This window comes from Cinclus cinclus, chromosome 1, assembly GCF_963662255.1.
Source record: "Cinclus cinclus chromosome 1, bCinCin1.1, whole genome shotgun sequence".
NCBI lineage: Eukaryota > Metazoa > Chordata > Aves > Passeriformes > Cinclidae > Cinclus > Cinclus cinclus.
In genome coordinates, this window is record NC_085046.1 from 51,894,554 (window position 1) to 51,911,795 (window position 17,242).

General features: G+C 43.0%; 1 protein-coding gene across 1 annotated transcript in view; it reads left to right on the forward strand.

The window, feature by feature from the left end:
• Positions 1–805: 805 nt before the first annotated feature.
• Positions 806–17,242, forward strand: part of LANCL2 (LanC like glutathione S-transferase 2) — a 29,851-nt gene continuing 13,414 nt past the window's right edge. Inside the window, exons 1-3 of the mRNA XM_062497784.1 lie at positions 806–1,006; positions 10,866–10,983; positions 15,315–15,522. Of these exons, the coding sequence (XP_062353768.1) occupies positions 806–1,006; positions 10,866–10,983; positions 15,315–15,522 (527 nt within the window). The remainder of the gene's footprint in view (positions 1,007–10,865; positions 10,984–15,314; positions 15,523–17,242) is intronic.

Genomic DNA, 17,242 nt, shown 5'->3' on the forward strand with positions numbered 1-17,242 from the left:
GCTGAGGGGCGGTAGCCGAGGGCTGCGTCCCTCCCTCTCGCCGGGGCTGGCCGGGGGCCGGCGCGCCGGGCGCGGGGGCTGCCAGCAGATGAGTGCGGCCCGTCGGCGGGTGCGGATGAGCCGGGCGAAGGAGCTGGTGGCGTACTGCCTGCTCCTGGGGCTGTCCGTGCCCCTTCTGCTACTGCTGCCGCTCCTCTGAGATGCGCCGGGCGGCGGCTCGCCCCCGCCGCGGGGGGACGGGCGGAAGGAACCGGCGGCAGCCGCGCTCCGCCGCCCGGCGTGCGGCCGGCGGCAGCGGCAGCCCGAGGCACTGACGCCCCGGCGGGGGAGGATGAAGCGCTGGAACGAGCTTTGCAGCGGTGCCACCCAGCCTGCGCCGGCGGGCGGGCTGCCTCTTGCCGTGGGGGGGCCCGGCCGAGGCCCCGGCCGCGCTCTGCCCCTGTACAGGCTGTGATGATGCCGCCGCGCTCGCCGCTCCCCCGCCCCGGCTGACAGGGACGCCGAGCAGAGCCGCGGCGTCGCAGCTTTCCCTTTCGCCTTCCAAAGTTGGGCTTCGGTGGCTCGGGGCCGGGGCGGCGGCGCCTCCGCCCTAGGGCGGCCCCGATGGGCCCGCAGCCGTGGGCACTGTCACTGCAGCCGCCCTCCTGATCCAGCCCCAGCGTCCGCGGGACGGCTGCTGTAGCCGGGGTCAGCTGTAGCCGGGGGCGGCCGCCGCGCTCGCGTTGCTGCAAAGCCGCCGCTCTGCGGGGCGGAGTGTGTCCCCGCCGGCTCGCCGTGCGGGGAGGCGGGCCGGGGGCCGGCTGAGATGGGAGAGAGCATGTCCAAGAGGCTGAAGCTGCAGCTGGGCGGTGAAGCTGAGATGGAGGAGCGGGCTTTCCCCAACCCCTACCCCGACTACCAGCCCCAGGGAGCCGTGGCAGCCCCCAGCGCGGCGGACGCCCACCGGGACAGGGCGCTGAAGCCGCCGGCGGAGGAGGAGTCTCTCCCCTTCGGCGCCGACGGGAAGGTGAGTCCCAGGCGGCGGGCGGGCGCCGTATCCCGCGCCCCGGGCCCGGCTTCACCCGCGGGTCGCTGGCTCCCGGCGGCAGTGGCTGCCCCGCGGCTCGGGTGGCCCTGCGTTCCGCCCCGGGGCGGCTCCGGCGGGGCGCGGGCCCGGCGGCGGGGGCGGTGGGGCTGCCCGCGGCCTGCACGCCGGCCGAGCTTGGGGCGGCCACCGCGGCCTCGGGGGCGCCCGAGGGGAGGGAGCGGCGGGGTGAACTGAGGGAAGGAGCAGGACCTCGGCCCGGCCGCACGGCTCGGAGTCGGCAGCAGCGGCTCTTCATTCGAGCTGTTTGTTTTGCTCCGGTACGGGAGTGAACGCGGTGCCACGGACGGAGGTAGTGGAACGCCGTATAGCAGAACAGCTATAGCTGCTCTTACCACGGTGGTTCTGTGTCTCAGGAGAAGTCAGCACAAATTGCTCGAGTTTCACCAGAGGAAGTGCATAAGGGAATAAGCGCCCATCTAGAAAAGTAGAGTTTGTTCTCAAGTAGTAGCACCGCTCAGTCATAAGGTGAAGATAGACTGTTCCCACGTGTTTATTTACTGACATACACACATTTATAGGTTCAGGTGCACCATGATAGAGACCTGGAAGTCGGTTCATTCCCACAGAACGTCTGCCTGGTAAGACTGGCCACACGAGGTTTGCAGTCTTCCTGCTCTGCTTATCTCCTTGATGCCACGTGCTGCTGTTTGGTATACTATGAGTGTCTTAGGTTTTAAGCAGAGAAGCTGCTCTGGCCTGGTCTGTTACCATGCAAACTGGATTAAGCTGCAGAAGGAATGACTTTCTGTCATTTAGCCCCTGTGCAGCCTCATCCTTCAATACTGTGCAGCTTTGTTGTCTTTCGCATGGAAAACACTGCATGGTGACACTGTTACAAGCACAAATGCATTGAGGGTGGGGGTTAGCTTCCTAACTGTCTTGATTCTGTGCTGGGATGAATAAAAGAAAGCTGTTGATATCAGCTCTGTACTTTTCTGCTTGTGGCAATATGGAATTACCTTGACTTACTGATGATAGAGTGAGACAAGGATGGTGGTGCCCAGCAGTGTGAGGGATATTCTCTCTGACCATTTTAAGTGCCAGCAGGACACCATCAGCTCACTATCAGTCCAAGGCAATGAAATGTTTCACTAAGTTGTTTATGACTGAGGTTTATGAAGTTATAAATAGCTAAGCAGGTGCAGAAAAGAGAATACTTTGGTGCTTCAGTGTGTTAATTGCTGCCGTTAATTGCAGCTGTCAAGCAAGAGTGGGTTCAAAAGTGAAGTCTGCTTTGTTTTGTACACAACTCCCGGGTAGTATGCTGAGTGTTGATAAAACTTTTTTTTTCTTGTGGAAGATAACTTATTTCTTTGTTCTCTTGTATCTGGCTTAGTCTATAAAAATCATCCAAGTATGATGAGTTCAAGTAGAAAGGCAGAGAGAAGATGGCAGAACTTCAGTAACTATATATTGTTCTTAAATTGGTAAAAAACATACCAAGTCCTTTGTAAGCCAATCATCTTTCTTGTGTACCTGCTTTAAATCCCACACTTCATGTCCATTTTTAAGAGAGAAGATGCTCCTTCATTTACTGCTGTTCTAGATGGACTAAGGCTTTCTCAACTGGGATAACCAGAAGAATGGTGAGGTATCAAAAGGAGATGAACACCCTTAAAAATAACGTTTTAGAGTATACTAGCTCTGTTGCAGAATAGTTCAAATCTAATTTACTTTGGATTTGATTCTTGAATTAATCTAAATTCAGAGACTAAATTCTGCAGCAGAGCTGAAATGAGTTAGTCAAGAATTTCTACCCCTGTGTTCACATTAGGAATTCCTGTTATGTTCTCCTATGCATGAGAATGGTGTTTTACAATGGGTGCAGTTGTTTTTTCCCAGCATCAGTGGTGGTTGACGGATCTTGTTACAGAGTGGCAGTCAGCAGCTATTTGTGCAGACATGTTCAGACAATGTTAGAGCACCTGAGTAGTCCTATATTTGATAAAAGGTGGTGTCTGGGCTTTGATGAGGAGAATGAAGCACCTCTGGAAAAAAAATCTTCTGTACTGCCTTAAAACCATGTAACTTAAAATTGTACAGCAATTCTGTGCATCTCATAGGAGAAGGCACAAGCAATTGTACATTTTCTTTTGCTTTTTCATCTGTAAAATCTCAGGAGTCATCTTACGTATTTCTGAGCTACAATATAGCTGTGAGTATATTTATGTGTGTTTATATTTTTTGGAGTATTTGCATGCTGCCACTCCTAGTCCTATTGTTTCATGAGATTTCATGATGGGTACCTTTGGGGTGCTTTTGTTGGTGTTTGTTTTCAGTTTATGTTTTAGTGTTTTATTTTTGCATTTAATGGCTCCCATTCCATCCGAGAAGTATCTTTGCCTGCTTGAAGCCCCAGTGAAGACAAAAGGACTTTCCATTGGGTAGGAAGTCTCTTCCTTAAACTTCTGTACACAAGCAGACAGGTTTCCTAAAAATGAGAGCATCTTTCAGAAGGCCTCAGTGCACTGCATAATTCCTACTTCCCATCTGCTGCTGAGTGACTCATGTAATGACAGCCTGAGGTGTGCAGGGCTCTGCTGTTGTCATGGAAGGCAATGCATTATTAATCCATTTGATTTCTTTGTCTGTCATGATTGCCGTCTAAAATTGACCTGGTTGATAAAAGGACAAGAAGCTCTTCAAGGCATTGTCTGAAATGTGAGACAATTGGGACAAAATTCTGCATATACAAGTGTGTGTGGGTAAAATATTGTTCAGAAATCTTGAAGATATGTGAGTAAGTGGAGCAGAATTTGAGGTTGCTGATTTGCTTTCTTATAAATAGTCACAGTAAACACTGCAGCTATCTGTGTGGGCTCTGCTCATATAGTTGAAATTCACTGTTTTCATAACTAGGTTTCTTCACCATTAAAGTGTCATGAACTTAAATTGCTTCTGTAACTTGTCTGAGAAAGCCAAGGTAATAATTCATCATCATCAATTCTAGATCAATAAGAAACATAATTTTAAATGTAAACCTTTGTTTAAATGAGTCTTTCAATTAAATATATATCCTGTAACCTTTCTCCTTTTCATGTGACCCCATAGAGATACCTTAGCCTAAAAACGTATAGATCTTATCCTGAAGTGATCAGTCCAAAAGTTTTCAAAATGGCAATGTAGATGGTCAGGGGAGGCAGAGAAATGAATAGACTCAATAAAGAACACTCCCTAGTTCTTAGTTCCCTGGTCTGGTAGAGAGTTACAAAGCTCTAAAGGATTTCCTGAGAAGGAAAAGGGTGACGAGATCTTGCTGCTGAGGAGTGGTGATAGCTTGTTCGAGGACCTATTGCCCATTGTCCTCAGAGCCACCACAACCCTGTGACTACATTTACAGTATAATCAGGTATGATTTGGGATTCCCCCTTCCCACTGACTACAGGCCAGCAATGGGGGGAAAAAAAGGCCTGATACCTGCTCAGCCAGGGGAAGGTGGAAGCCTAGACAATGGTGTGGATTTTGTGGTTGTGTAAAAAAATGTGCATCCTTGTGATCATATGATCCCAGCCCTCACTTTCAGATTGTCTGAATTTGTTGTGGAATCACAAGACAGAAGCAAAAGTAGATTCAGACTTCATGAGTTGGTCACTAGAATGCCAAAATTTAAGTTCTTATTTGGGCAAATTCTTTCTTTATAGGTTTTTTCCTGACTTGCCATGGTGTTCTAAGACTATGAGAAAAAAGTGCTATGTTCTGAGAAATTGTATACAATGCATTATAGGTCTTTGCAGGGGACTCCTTACAGGGAATCTGTTTCAAAGACAATGGTGCTTGTTGGGAAATAAGAATTAATAGTGATACAGAATATTTACTTAGATTTATCATTTGGGTGATTTAGTGATGTTTACTTTCCTAATGCTTTCTTAATCTCCTGTTACTTCTGGTAATTTCTTTATGTGGCTTTCAGTCTTCCTTCTGTTTTTAAATATATATATGGGTTTTTGTCATGAACTCACTTGTCTTCTCCCTTGTTTTTTGGGGATTCTTTTGTCTTTTTCTTTATTATTATGGATTTTTGTTTTGTTTTTTAGAGTTTTTTAGGGTTGTCTTACTGGGTGGTTTAGTTATCTCACTGGGAGCAGCAAATTCTCTGTGTGCTGGGACTGACTCAATAACTTACACTAGTGGGAATTATACAACTCATTGCACTGGAGGCAAAATTCAACCTCCAAAGCCAGTAAATAATTTTTCCCACCTTTTTTTCAGAGATGTGGGACAAGGTAGCTGCATTTCTTGCCCTTGTTACTTTTTTGACGTTCCTGGCTCTCCAACTCAGGTTTGTGCTATTTTACAGGGGACTCTGAAACAAACAAGGTTTGCAGTATTCTCTGTTATTCTTCAGAAGGAAAGTTTGTTTTGCTTTTTGAGAATCTTGGTCAAAACTAAGCCTGAAAATCATTTTGTCATACTTCATTGTCCCTCACTAAGTCCTGGCAGTTGTACACAGCCTGAAAGGAAGAACTGCTTCTTTCCTACAGCACAGATCACTGAACATTTCTTGGGGCTTTTCTGATGCTTTTGTAGTGAAAGCCTCTCCTGCCATTCAGGAGGTGACCATAGAGTTAAGCCTGTTTGGTTTTAGTCAACCAGTTCTGAATGAAAATACTTTGTAAAATCAAACCCCAACTTCTGATTAAATTGTAACATATCTATCCACTCTTCATCAGTTTCTAGTTTTATATTGCAGACCTGCATGTTAATGAGTTGTTACTCTAGCTGGTTGTGTGGGAAAGTGTAATAACGCCTACTTGCTTCCTGGTGAAAATAAATTTTATTTGTATCTAACTGCACTGTTCTGCTGTCAAGCTCAATATGTGGAATATATCTTCTCTCTGTTCATTGATGTAATTTAGACAGAATTGGTAGAGGTTTTAGCTTTTTGCAACTTGAGGACCACCTAAAAATGTCACAGCTGGGACAGAGACTTCTGTGTAGTGAGTGACTTTAAATCATACTCATGACAGACTTATTTTCTCAGCTTTCAAGAAGTAGCATGCTGGTGTTAGGCTACCTGGAGGACCAGCGATTTTCAGTATTCCTCTTTTGCTTTCTCAATCTGCATTTCCCAAAACATGGGATATCTGTTAATAATATGTTTCTTTTTTTTACCAATAATCTTGCGATTTTTGATGATTCCTTGTGGTGGTCTGGATCTTTAAGCTTTGGGTTTTTTGCTGTCTTATAACCAATGAGACATATAACTTCTTTCAGACACAAACGCATTAGAGACAGAGTCTTCTTACTTCTTACATGCTTTAAGTAGTTCTTTCTACAACTTGAATGTTTGTCTTTTAATAATGTTTTTCATGCCCTTATATCCTCTGAGACAGTGTTATGACTATGTTTAAAGCCTATTCCTGAGATGGCATTTGTAGCAGTGTAGGAATTTGCCTACAGCTATTGATTTCTCTGTCTCTTCCTTCCCTCCCCCTTCTTTTTTAAAAAGAAATATTTTTTACTTTTTTTCCCTATTATTACATGTATGGCACTAAGTGACAGATCACTGAAAAACAGTGCAATGTGTTCTACAGACAGCAGTGTTTCAAAGCATTTATTAAGCATGTGGTTTTGCAGAACTGGCGTTTGTTTCTGGAGGACCTGTCTGAGAAGTATCAGAGAACTGTGAGTGTTTCAGAGGCTGGGCGATGAGCTTTGACAGCATCTGCTATTCTCAGAGGAGAAAGCGCTGCTCTTGGAGCAGTAAGAATCTTTTAACTTAGGTAAAAATAAAGTAGAATTTGTTCTTCTGTACAAAAAGGCTGGTCACCTCCTGGCAGACCTTGCTAAATTCTGCATATGGGATCCTACTGCCATCCCTTCTGGTCTGCTATTGCAGGAACTTGTGGAGGTGAGCATGAGAGCTTATCCTGCTTCAATAGACCCATGCTCCAATGCATGGGTATGAAACCTGGCTCCCTTACAGTCAGTGGCAAAATTCCCAGTGACTTCACTACAGCCAGGATTCCTCATTTCAGCAGAATTGTGAGTTTTCCCCTACTACATTCTTCCTCTCCATTGTCTGTCATATCTTTTCTGCTATCTTCTATGCAAGTTTGGTTTTTGAATGAGTTCTTGCTGCCGTACCAACTTGAACTGTATTTTCTTCTCTTTGAAATGCACTTTGGTTGAAAAACAACACAGCACCATGTTATGTGTCCTGTTCTACACATTGCCACCAACAAAGTGAGGTGAAATAAAAGTGTATTTTGCTAGTTTGGTAGATAGCAGTATGTATATAGGTCATCTCCTTTCTACTTCTGCAGAATCAGTTGTTTGCTTCTGCAGTCTGGTTTTGCACATAGCATCAGTCCCCCAAAACCTGATGAATTAAAATAGAGTTAAGAGCAAGATGGTTGTTTTGGGAGCTGGTGATGGCAAGAAAGATTGGTACATAGGCAGCTTGTGAGGAAGCTGTGAGCTCAGGTCTGCATTGCCCTGCTGTGACCCTGCATAAGCTCTTAGCATAGATGTCATGAGCAAGTAATTGCCAAGAGGTATTTTTGAACAACGAAAGGGTAAGTAAATGTCCTTGACAAATGCAAATGAGATTACTCATCCCGGGTCTGTCAAACCAAAGTTGCTTTTAATGACAAAAGGAGTGCCATAAGGCTTCAGGGTCATATTGTCAGACTTGCATCAACACTGTGATATTTGGTCCAAATGTGCATTCAAGACTTTAAAGTTACAGACTTCTCTTACCTACCAGAAATCATGATATACAGTACATACATAGAAGCTGCTTATTGCCTCATCTGCTCTTGGTTCTGGTTTGTTTTAATGCCTTGGCTGTAAAGCTGGGTATGGCTGCAATGGTCAGTAAGAATTGGTATGTTATTGTAATGTTGACTGAAAGTGAAATGTTTGCGGTTTTTCAGGAGATATTTATTTGCATCATGATGTATTTTTTATAATGACAGAATCACAGAATATTCTGTGTTGGGATGGAACTATAACAATCATTGAGTCCGACTTAAGGGAATGGCCCATATGGGGATCAAACCCATGACCTTGGTGTTATTAGCACTGTGCTCTAATGTAGGTGTGTAGTTCTAGTGCTGAATGTATAGAAGATGAGTTAAATTCTCTTTAGAAACCCTACAAATGAAAGCAGGTGCATGGAAACATGTATTGCTGACAAGGACAGCGTAATTTAGACATCTTGTGATTAGTGCCAAAGGTGAGTGATGTTACGTAAGTACTTATGTTCTTTACATTTTTGTTAACTTTGGAAGACTTTGTACTGGTATGTAGCTTTGCCTGCTGTTTCCCTGCAATGGAAGAAGTGATATGGTTCAAATAAATAACAAAACTATTAATTTCCAAATCAACATATTTCATGTTTTCTGCATTACTTCTGTATTAATAATGAGCTTTTTAGTTACCATAACCAGTATGGCACAAGGCTCTATTTGGTATAATGAGAAATGAGCTCTCTCTTTTTTTTGTGTTTTGACAAAATAAAACTTGAGGAGTGTTTGGGATGGTAGTGGTTGTTCTTTTTGCAGCAGCAGAGGAGTAATTCAGCAGTGGAATTCCTGGAGAGAGCCTTTTCTAATTAAAGGTACTCAGCTCCTGCTATCACCCAGTCTGTTGTGAACCAGAAGCAAATGTACCACTGGATATCAGAGGTCTGGCTTCCTGGTTTTTGTTTGTCCCTACAGGAATAACAAGTCACCTGCAGAAAAGGCTGAATGCCAGCTGGAAACATCCTCATGAGCTGAATGTGCTTTTGATGAAAATCAGTCTGTGCTCCACACACGTGTGCATGTTATGCTCAGTTGTAGTGCTGCCCTAAGATTCCTTGATGGAAATGTTTAAATCTTCTAAAGTCACCTTTCAACATTCATTTCCTCATGTAATTAGTTTATTTTAGTACATGTAAGCATCTGTTACAAGCTTACAGGGGAATCTTAAAAAATGGTCAGTGACAGTGCTCTGTTTGTGAGAGCTTCAGAGCAATTAGGAGAAAAGAGAGGCTGTGGTAGAGGAGTAGATAGCTGGGGAAAACTTTGTTGCCATTTGTGACCTGTTCACCCAGACATAAGTTTGGGAGTAGCTTTGTTCGGGTTTACAGATACTTACAGAAATATTAATTAAAAATATCCTTTAATCTGTGCTTTTACAAGCACTGAACCAAGATAAGTAAGTTACAATTCAATTTTTAGAGAGATGTATTACCAACCTGAGCTGAATTATTTGTGTGGGACTGAGCTTTCAATGGAGAACCCAGGCATCCTGTGGTCCTAGTATTCCCCTCCTACTAATCTAAGTAATTTAACCTGGTGTTTGTTATAAAATATCCTGACTTGGTAACAGCAGGTGTATTGTCAGGACAAAAAGATAGCCAGCATGTTTGCGATGTGCAGTAGGTAAATAAATGGGGAGTCTGAAGCCTTAGTTCACTCTTGTCAGATAAGCTGAGCTCTATGCCTGGATGCATCCACGTGCATATCCTCATGCTGTTTCACCATATGCCTGAGCATTGGCATAGCTGTCTTTTGAAGGAGAGAAGCCCTGCCCTTGGAGAGAAGGTTTTCCTCTGTGTGTTGAGACCTCACTGAACTAGTTAAAAAAGGGAGGGTGTTGGGGTGGTGGTGACGTGGATGCACAGTACAATTCCTTAACACCTAAAGGTGCTTAACACCATATTAGGGCTGAAGAGTAACAGGCCTACTGTGTTTGGTTGCTATTTCTAAAGATATTGGAGAAGGTTAAGGTGTCTTTAGCTTGTTTCTAGAATGATACGTGTTCACTGTGAGATATAATGGCACAATTTCCTTCTCCCTTCCTGTCCTACCATGGATATCTTTAAATGGATTTGAACTATTGACCCTGGAGATTTCTGGTGTGTCAGAGACCTTGTGCAATTCGTACAGTCTTTCTGATTTCTGAATCTGTTGGATGGATGTTTGAAATAATTGATTTTTATTTGAAGTTCCACTCTGAACAAGAGTACAAAATGTGGTACATCTTGAGTAATCAGTTGCATGGTGGCATCCAGGACCTGTAATTTATCCAAACCCCGCACTTTTGGTATGTGCTGTGGTCAAGCAAGAACTTACCTTACTCCTGTGCTAATTTCCATCTTCCATAGGCTTTAGGGAGTAATCAGTAAGATATCTTCCCTAGAAGTGTGCATAATGAGAGAGAAATGCTGACAACTGTAAAGTATCCTCTGTTATATTTCATGTATTTCATCTATATAATTTTTTTTGGTGAAAAGTAAAAGCAAGCAGTGTGTAAAATCAACGACTTGTTTCTTTACCTTTGTGCCTGAGCTGAAGATGCTGAGCTGCTTCTGCTCATCTTCTTTGGCTTGATTGTCTTGAGTATGAACATTTCTTTTCCTTGGGCTATTTCCTGCTCTGTAGTGCTACAAAGGGTGTGCAGGGACCTTGTGATGAGAGCAAGCACCTATAACATGGGGCTTGTGCTGTTTGCCCATAATGTGGTCTTGGTACCAGGATCCTGATTAGAATGACATACTGTCACAGTGTCCATAGCTGCTCTTTGTGTGACTTTAAAGGTCACAGGTAACTTTTGTCTAGTGTAGATACTTGTAACTTACCCTAAAATGTAGTCAGAATGCATTATGTGAGATACACTTAGGATGAACCACCTTGATGCCACTGATTGCTGTATGTGTTATTCATTTCCTAGTTATTTTTTTGTTTGGATTTGGTTTGGTTTTCTTCCCAAACAAGAAAGTGGAGCAGGCACTTTGCATTCTTTCATTGGTTTCTTTTCTGCCTCATTCCCTGTGTCCTGCTTTCAGGTCAATACTCGGTTCTCAAAACGGATCCAGGCAAAAATCAAGGACCTTCTGCAACAAATGGAGGAAGGGCTGAAGACGGCAGATCCACATGACTGCTCTGCCTATACTGGCTGGACTGGTGAGAAAGCTAGAATTTGGATGAAATGTATTTGTTAAATGATATAATTGGATTTATTCACAGAAGATTCTGATATTCTCATAGGATTGGCAGAAATACTCTATTATGGGTATTTTTGTGAGTTGGTTTTTCTTTTAACTCTGAAGCCTTGGTCACTGCTGTCTATAACTTGCATTGACTTCAGCAGACAAAGATACAGGATGATAATTGACTTTTGCATATGGGGATAATTGTTTTGCAAAAGGAATGAATATTCTAAGGCAGCGTTTTTACCTTGCCTCTTATTTCTTTAAGTTTGCTTTTAAAAATGAGTCAATTTTCACCTTTTTCTGTTCAACAAGCTATTAGTTAGCAGTTTTCTACCAGTAACAGCATCTTCTAATCACTGAGAGTAGATGAGGGGAATATGTTCTGTGGCTGGGAGCTTGGAGCCTTCAAATCTGGAATTTGGGTAGTTTGGCTGTTCTTGTTATGTCTGTACAAAAATGGTGACATGATTGTGTGAGGAGGGGTGGTGTAGAGGTATAGTCTCAAGACTGTGAAGATCATGAAGAAAATTCCTCATGTACAGGTGATGGTTATTGCTAGGGATCGTTTTTCATTTAGCATTGCATCACTGATGCTGTCCAAATATAAATGAGCCCTTCTAATTGGTGTGATTTAACCCCACCTGGAAACTAAATATCACACAGCTGAGCACTCACACCCTTCCCCTCCTATATCTCCTCTGCCATAGTTACATAGGGGGAGGATTTGAAAAAAAAAAAAAAGATAAAACCCATGGGCTGAGATAAGAAGTTGAATAATTGAAATAAAGTAAAATAAAAAAAAAATAGTAACGGAACCAACAATAATTACAATTGTAATGAAAACAGGAGAGGGATAAAATGCAAGAGAAATGAGTGATGCAGAATGCCTTTTTTCACCACCTGCTCACCAAAGTCCAGCCCATGCCTGAGCAGTGATTGGTGGCTTCCAGCCAGCTCCTCCCAGTTGAAGTACAGCATGATGTCCTATGGTAAGGGATATCCCTTTGGCCAGTTTATATCAGGTGTCCTGGCCATGGTCCCTCCCAGCATCTTGTGCACCTGCTCCCTGGCAGAGCCTGGGAAACTGACAAGTCCTTCACTTAGGATAAGCACTGCTCAGCAGCAGCTAAACCATCAGTGTTCTATCAGTGTTATTTTCATACTAAATCCAAACCATAGCACTGTAGCTACAGAGAAGAAAATTAACTCTATCCCTGCTGAAACCAGGATCCGTTAGGCAGAGCCTACATTTTTCATGTCTGATGTGGCTACTGTTCTTTAAGTTGCCAGGATGTGTCCATCTAGGCCTGTCAAGTGGGACTTTGCTGGGTAGAATGGCATGTTCTGTTCCTACTCTTCTAGCTCAAGCTTCAGGCATATACTAAACTTTTGACAGCACCACATGTTTGAAATGTGTCCAGAGGAGGTCTGTTCTTGTATCTCTGTGTAGTGAGGGGTGAGTAGCTTGGAAAAGCTCTCCAGCTTTCATCCATCCTTAGGCTTAAATCCTGCAATTAAAGGGTAAAATGTCTTTGCTTTCTTCTTGATGTTTCCATATAGATGGTGGATGGGTGGGGAACTTTTAGACAATTCAGGCTTAAAAGATAGATGTGTTTCAGGGTCTGAAAGTGACCAGCTGCTGAGTGTGTGCAGATCTCCAGTGGTGGGCTTTCTCATGCTGACAGTACAGAATAGCTCCCGGGGAGCTGTGTTCTGACACAGTGACTGAAATTATGGCTGATAAACCAGAGCATCTGAAAATGAGTCATAAGGCAAAAGTAACACAGGCATCATTAGCTGAAACAGGAATATAGATGAACAAGTGATGTTGTCTAGTGAGTGTGGGATTTTTCCATCCTGTAGAAGGATTGCCATCTACATATATTCCAAGCTATTAACTTCTTTCAAGGCTACTGTGGACATGGTTCTGGATAAAAGTATTTAAATGGTCTGTTTTTTAAAATACTTAATGCAGATACTTTTTTCTCCAAACTTGCTCTTTGCTGCATTTCGCTAGTGTGCAAATCAGAAGGTAAAAGTAGTGCTGTAAGCAACTGTCCTGCTTTTTCGTACCAAGTCTAGAAAATCTTATTGACAGTTCAGTCATGAGCATTGGCTTGCATTTTGTGAACCATCTTTAAAATCTTGGAACACCTACTGTTGGCATGTAGCAATATGTAAGTAGGACACATTTGAGAATCTTATCGTACAAGTACTTTTTTACGTGCCAGACCTTTTGGGGGAGCTATTTTAGGGGTTTTGCACTGAGAAACGCTAGGAAGGATTAGATGAACTGGACTTTGTGGCTACATTTCTAATCATCCTTTGATCAAGCCAAGATATTTACACATTTGTTGCAGCTTTAAAAGTTCCACAAATCCCTGTAAATAGCCCACAAGTTCCCATGATGTTGAACTGGGCTACCCAAGCTCTGCAGCTTTCTTTTTAGAATCACCTAGAATGGCTTGCTCAGAGCCTGCCCAGGGAACATGTGAGGATGTAGCAGCACTTGTGGTGCTGTTGTTCTTGTTCTACTGAGGTAGCCTCTCTGTGAGCTGAGTGAGCCTTGCGTGTACTTGGCTTTGAACTAGGCTCAGGAGAGTGCTCTCTTAATTCAGAAATGGATTTGAGTTACAGTGTGTTGTGGAGATAAGTGATTTACTTCTGCAGCTGTATGCTTGCAATTGGCCAGTAGGCATCAACTTAGAGGGATTTGTTTCACTTCCTTTAGCCTACATTGCTTTTATTTCTGAGGTTTTGGTTTTAATGGAAAACTATGTAATGAGTTTAATGGAATGAAGCTTGATAGTACCTTCTTGCATTCTCCGATCCATGGTTTGACTTCTGGTTTTTACAAACCAGATTGACTTGTACAGGCTTGTAATCTTGTTGTGAAATACTTTTAGGGGTTATGAAAAACTTTGCAACTTGAATCCAAAAACTCATCAAAAGATCCTTTTAAAAATCAAATGGGAAGTCACTTCTTGCATATAATAGATGAGTATTGTATAGTTAGTGTACTCAGACATACATGTGCTAGTTAGCTCAAATTTTTGGATCTTCAGTCATTTCTTTGTGTAGTGGGTTAATGCTGGCTGAATGCAGGACGCTCACAAAGCCTCTCTCTCACTCCCCTCCACAGCTGTACAGGGAAGAAAAAAGTGTAACAAAAGCTTCATGAGTTGAGATAAAGACCAGGAGAGATCCCTCACCACATATCATCATGGGCAAAACATGCTAGAATTAAAGATATTAATTGAATTCATTGCTAACAAAATCAGAGTGGGATAATGAGAAGTAAAATAAGACCTTCAAAACACCTTCTTCCCACTCACTCTCACTTCTTCCTAGCTCTACATCCTCCCTCAGTGGCACAGAGAGACAGGGAATGGTGGTTATGGTCAGTTCGTTACCCATGGTTTCACCTGCTCCTCAGGGAGAGGAGTCATTCTCCTGCTCCCCCACAGGGTCTCTACTACAGGAGAAAGTTCTTCATGAATTTGTCCAGTGTGAGTCCATCTCACAAGCAACAACTTTCTGCAGACTGCTGCAGCATGGCGCAGCCCTTCAAGCAGAAGCTGTTCCAGCCTGAGCTCCTCTCTCCTCAGGCATTACAGCCTCCTTCCAATAGGTCACAGCCTCCTCTTAGGCATCTGCCTGCTTTGGTGTGCTTCATGAGTCTTCTCCATGGGCTGCAGGTGGATCTCTCTATCCTCTTGGTCCTCCATGGGCTTCAGGGGCACAGGTGCCTCACCATGGTCTGCACCATAGCCTGCAGAGCATTCTCAGCTCCAGTGCCTGGAGTACCTTCTCCTTCTTCACTGTCTTTGGTATCTGCAGAGTTGTTCCTCTCACATGTTCTCGCTGTGCTCTTTTCTGGTTGCAGTTGCAGCTGCACAATAACTTTCCCCCCTCTTCTTTCTAAATCTGTTATCACAGAGGCATTACCACTATTTCTAATTGGCCCATCCTTGACCAGTGGCACATCAGCAGCTTGGCTATGCAAACCCAATATCGTTTGCTCAGTGTTGAGGCCTGTGTCATGAGTTTTCTTCTTTTTTTATGGAAATTGAGACTCTACCATTGGCCTTCAGTCCAGTAATTTTTATTTTTGCCACAATCCAATTGAAATGTCATCCAATAGTAGCCCAATGCCTTCACACTGCATAAGCTAGGACTGACATGCTTTTATTGCCAAAATACCTGTTCACATTTGAGTTACTTGTTCAGACACCAAAGAGGGGAATATGATACACTTAGAAAAGTAAGTGAAACTCTCTCTTTTTCATGTGTTCGTTCTAGGTATTGCCCTCTTATATCTGCAACTGTACCGTGTCACAAAAAACCAGAGCCATTTGCAGCGATCTCTTGATTATGTGAAGAGAATCCTTCGCAATCTGAATGGCAGAAGAGTTACTTTCCTCTGTGGTGATGCTGGGCCATTGGCAGTGGGTGCAGTGGTTTACCACAAACTAAAAAACGACAGTGAATCTAAAGAATGTGTTGCCAAGTAAGTGGTTGATGGTGGGAAATGTCATGCCTTTCATTTGTAGAGAGCATTGGTTCAATAACTTTTGCAAGTGAAATTTTAGAGGACAGAATTAAAGAAGGGACACTTCCTCCTGATAAGTTTTTGGTACAAGAATACAAAATAGGCTTTATCTTTATTAAAGCTCACTTGTACTTGTTTCATATTAATGTTATCTTGAGTCCTCTATCGCTGTGAGGACAGGATGTCCTGGGCATATCTGTAGTGCACGCACGTTCTGATTTTGTCACATTGAAGTGACATTTAACAAAAGCCACATGCTTGTCATTGGCAATATGCAGTGCTTGTGCAGTATGTGATGCTTTCTGTAAAAAGTGGGTCTTAACTGAAGATTCATTGCAAAACATGTGCACTGCAGGATCTGGATGCAACCAGACAGAAACATGGTGTATCAGATTGATCCATTACAAAAATTTAATATAACAAAGAGGAAGTATTTGAAGGAGCAAATTTGTAAAGGCAAGGGATTTAATTACGTCAGAGCATATGAAGGGTGGCCTGAAAAAATCCCAGCCCCTTTTCAAAGTAATCTAAATGGGACAAATGTCTCAAGAAATCCCATTTAGATGTAGCTTCATTAGAGAGCTGACTGTTCCTTTGCTGCTACAGAGTTGATTGCTATCCCAGCAAGGGCTGGAAGCGCTGGAACCCTATGGGGTTTGCATTCACCACCACAGTCCACCTGCTAGCTGTTCAGCAGCATACCTCAGGCTGGCAGAATTTGCAACAAGGCTTACGTCCTCATCTCCATTCTGGTTTATGTTTGGAAATGTAATTGGTCTCTTTCTTGTGTAGAATCCTAGTGTGGTTAGTCTCTGCTGCTGTTCCTGAATGAATATTTCAATTTTGAAGTGAGTGTTAGGTTTAGGGTTTTTCACTTTTACAACTGGCAGTAAACTTAGGCATGTCATTTTGAGCAGCTCAGAAACCAGTGTTGCTTGCTGTAAGGCAGGAAGCACGAGTATAGCAAAATGAGATTATCAGTAAATCTTTTAGTGTTGCCTCTCTTTTGGAAAGTAATTTCTGTGAGGAGTAGTGAAAAGGAGTTTAGTTTGATTATTTGTTTATAACCTTTTGTTTACAAATATATACATAACAGGAGCTGAGTGGTACATTAGAGATGCCAGAATGCAATCTCTGATTTCACTTTTTACTTTTTACCTTGTCCAGTTGCATGAGTTCAACAATAAAACTTAATAGTGGACAGTTTAGAAGAAAACAATTTAATTCTAAATCCAAAGCATAGTTCTGAGAAAGGAAATATAAAACTGTTATTTGTGACTAGCTTTTCCCTAGTATTAAGCAGGGACAGCATAAACACATGATTGAGGTCAGTGATTTTGCTGTGGAATGGTATTAATGATAACATTTCTCCTGAGAAATAACAGCTGGGGGAATCTGGGAATTGAATTTGGTCTTAATCCAGATTGGTTTTGCCCCTCCCCCAATTTAAAATCATGGTGATGATCATCACCGTGGTTTCATCTAATTATCAATGTAATCAAAAAAAATAGGAAGAGACAGGGAGGGAGCAGCTGGAAAACAGATATCTGATCCACCTCAGTGCTAATACAGATTGACTCTCTGCTAATACTCTACCATTCTGGAGAAAATGAGAGTTACTATGGCCAGTGCTTCTTGTTTCTTGCTTTTACATTGCAAAAGGCTAGCAAAACATTTG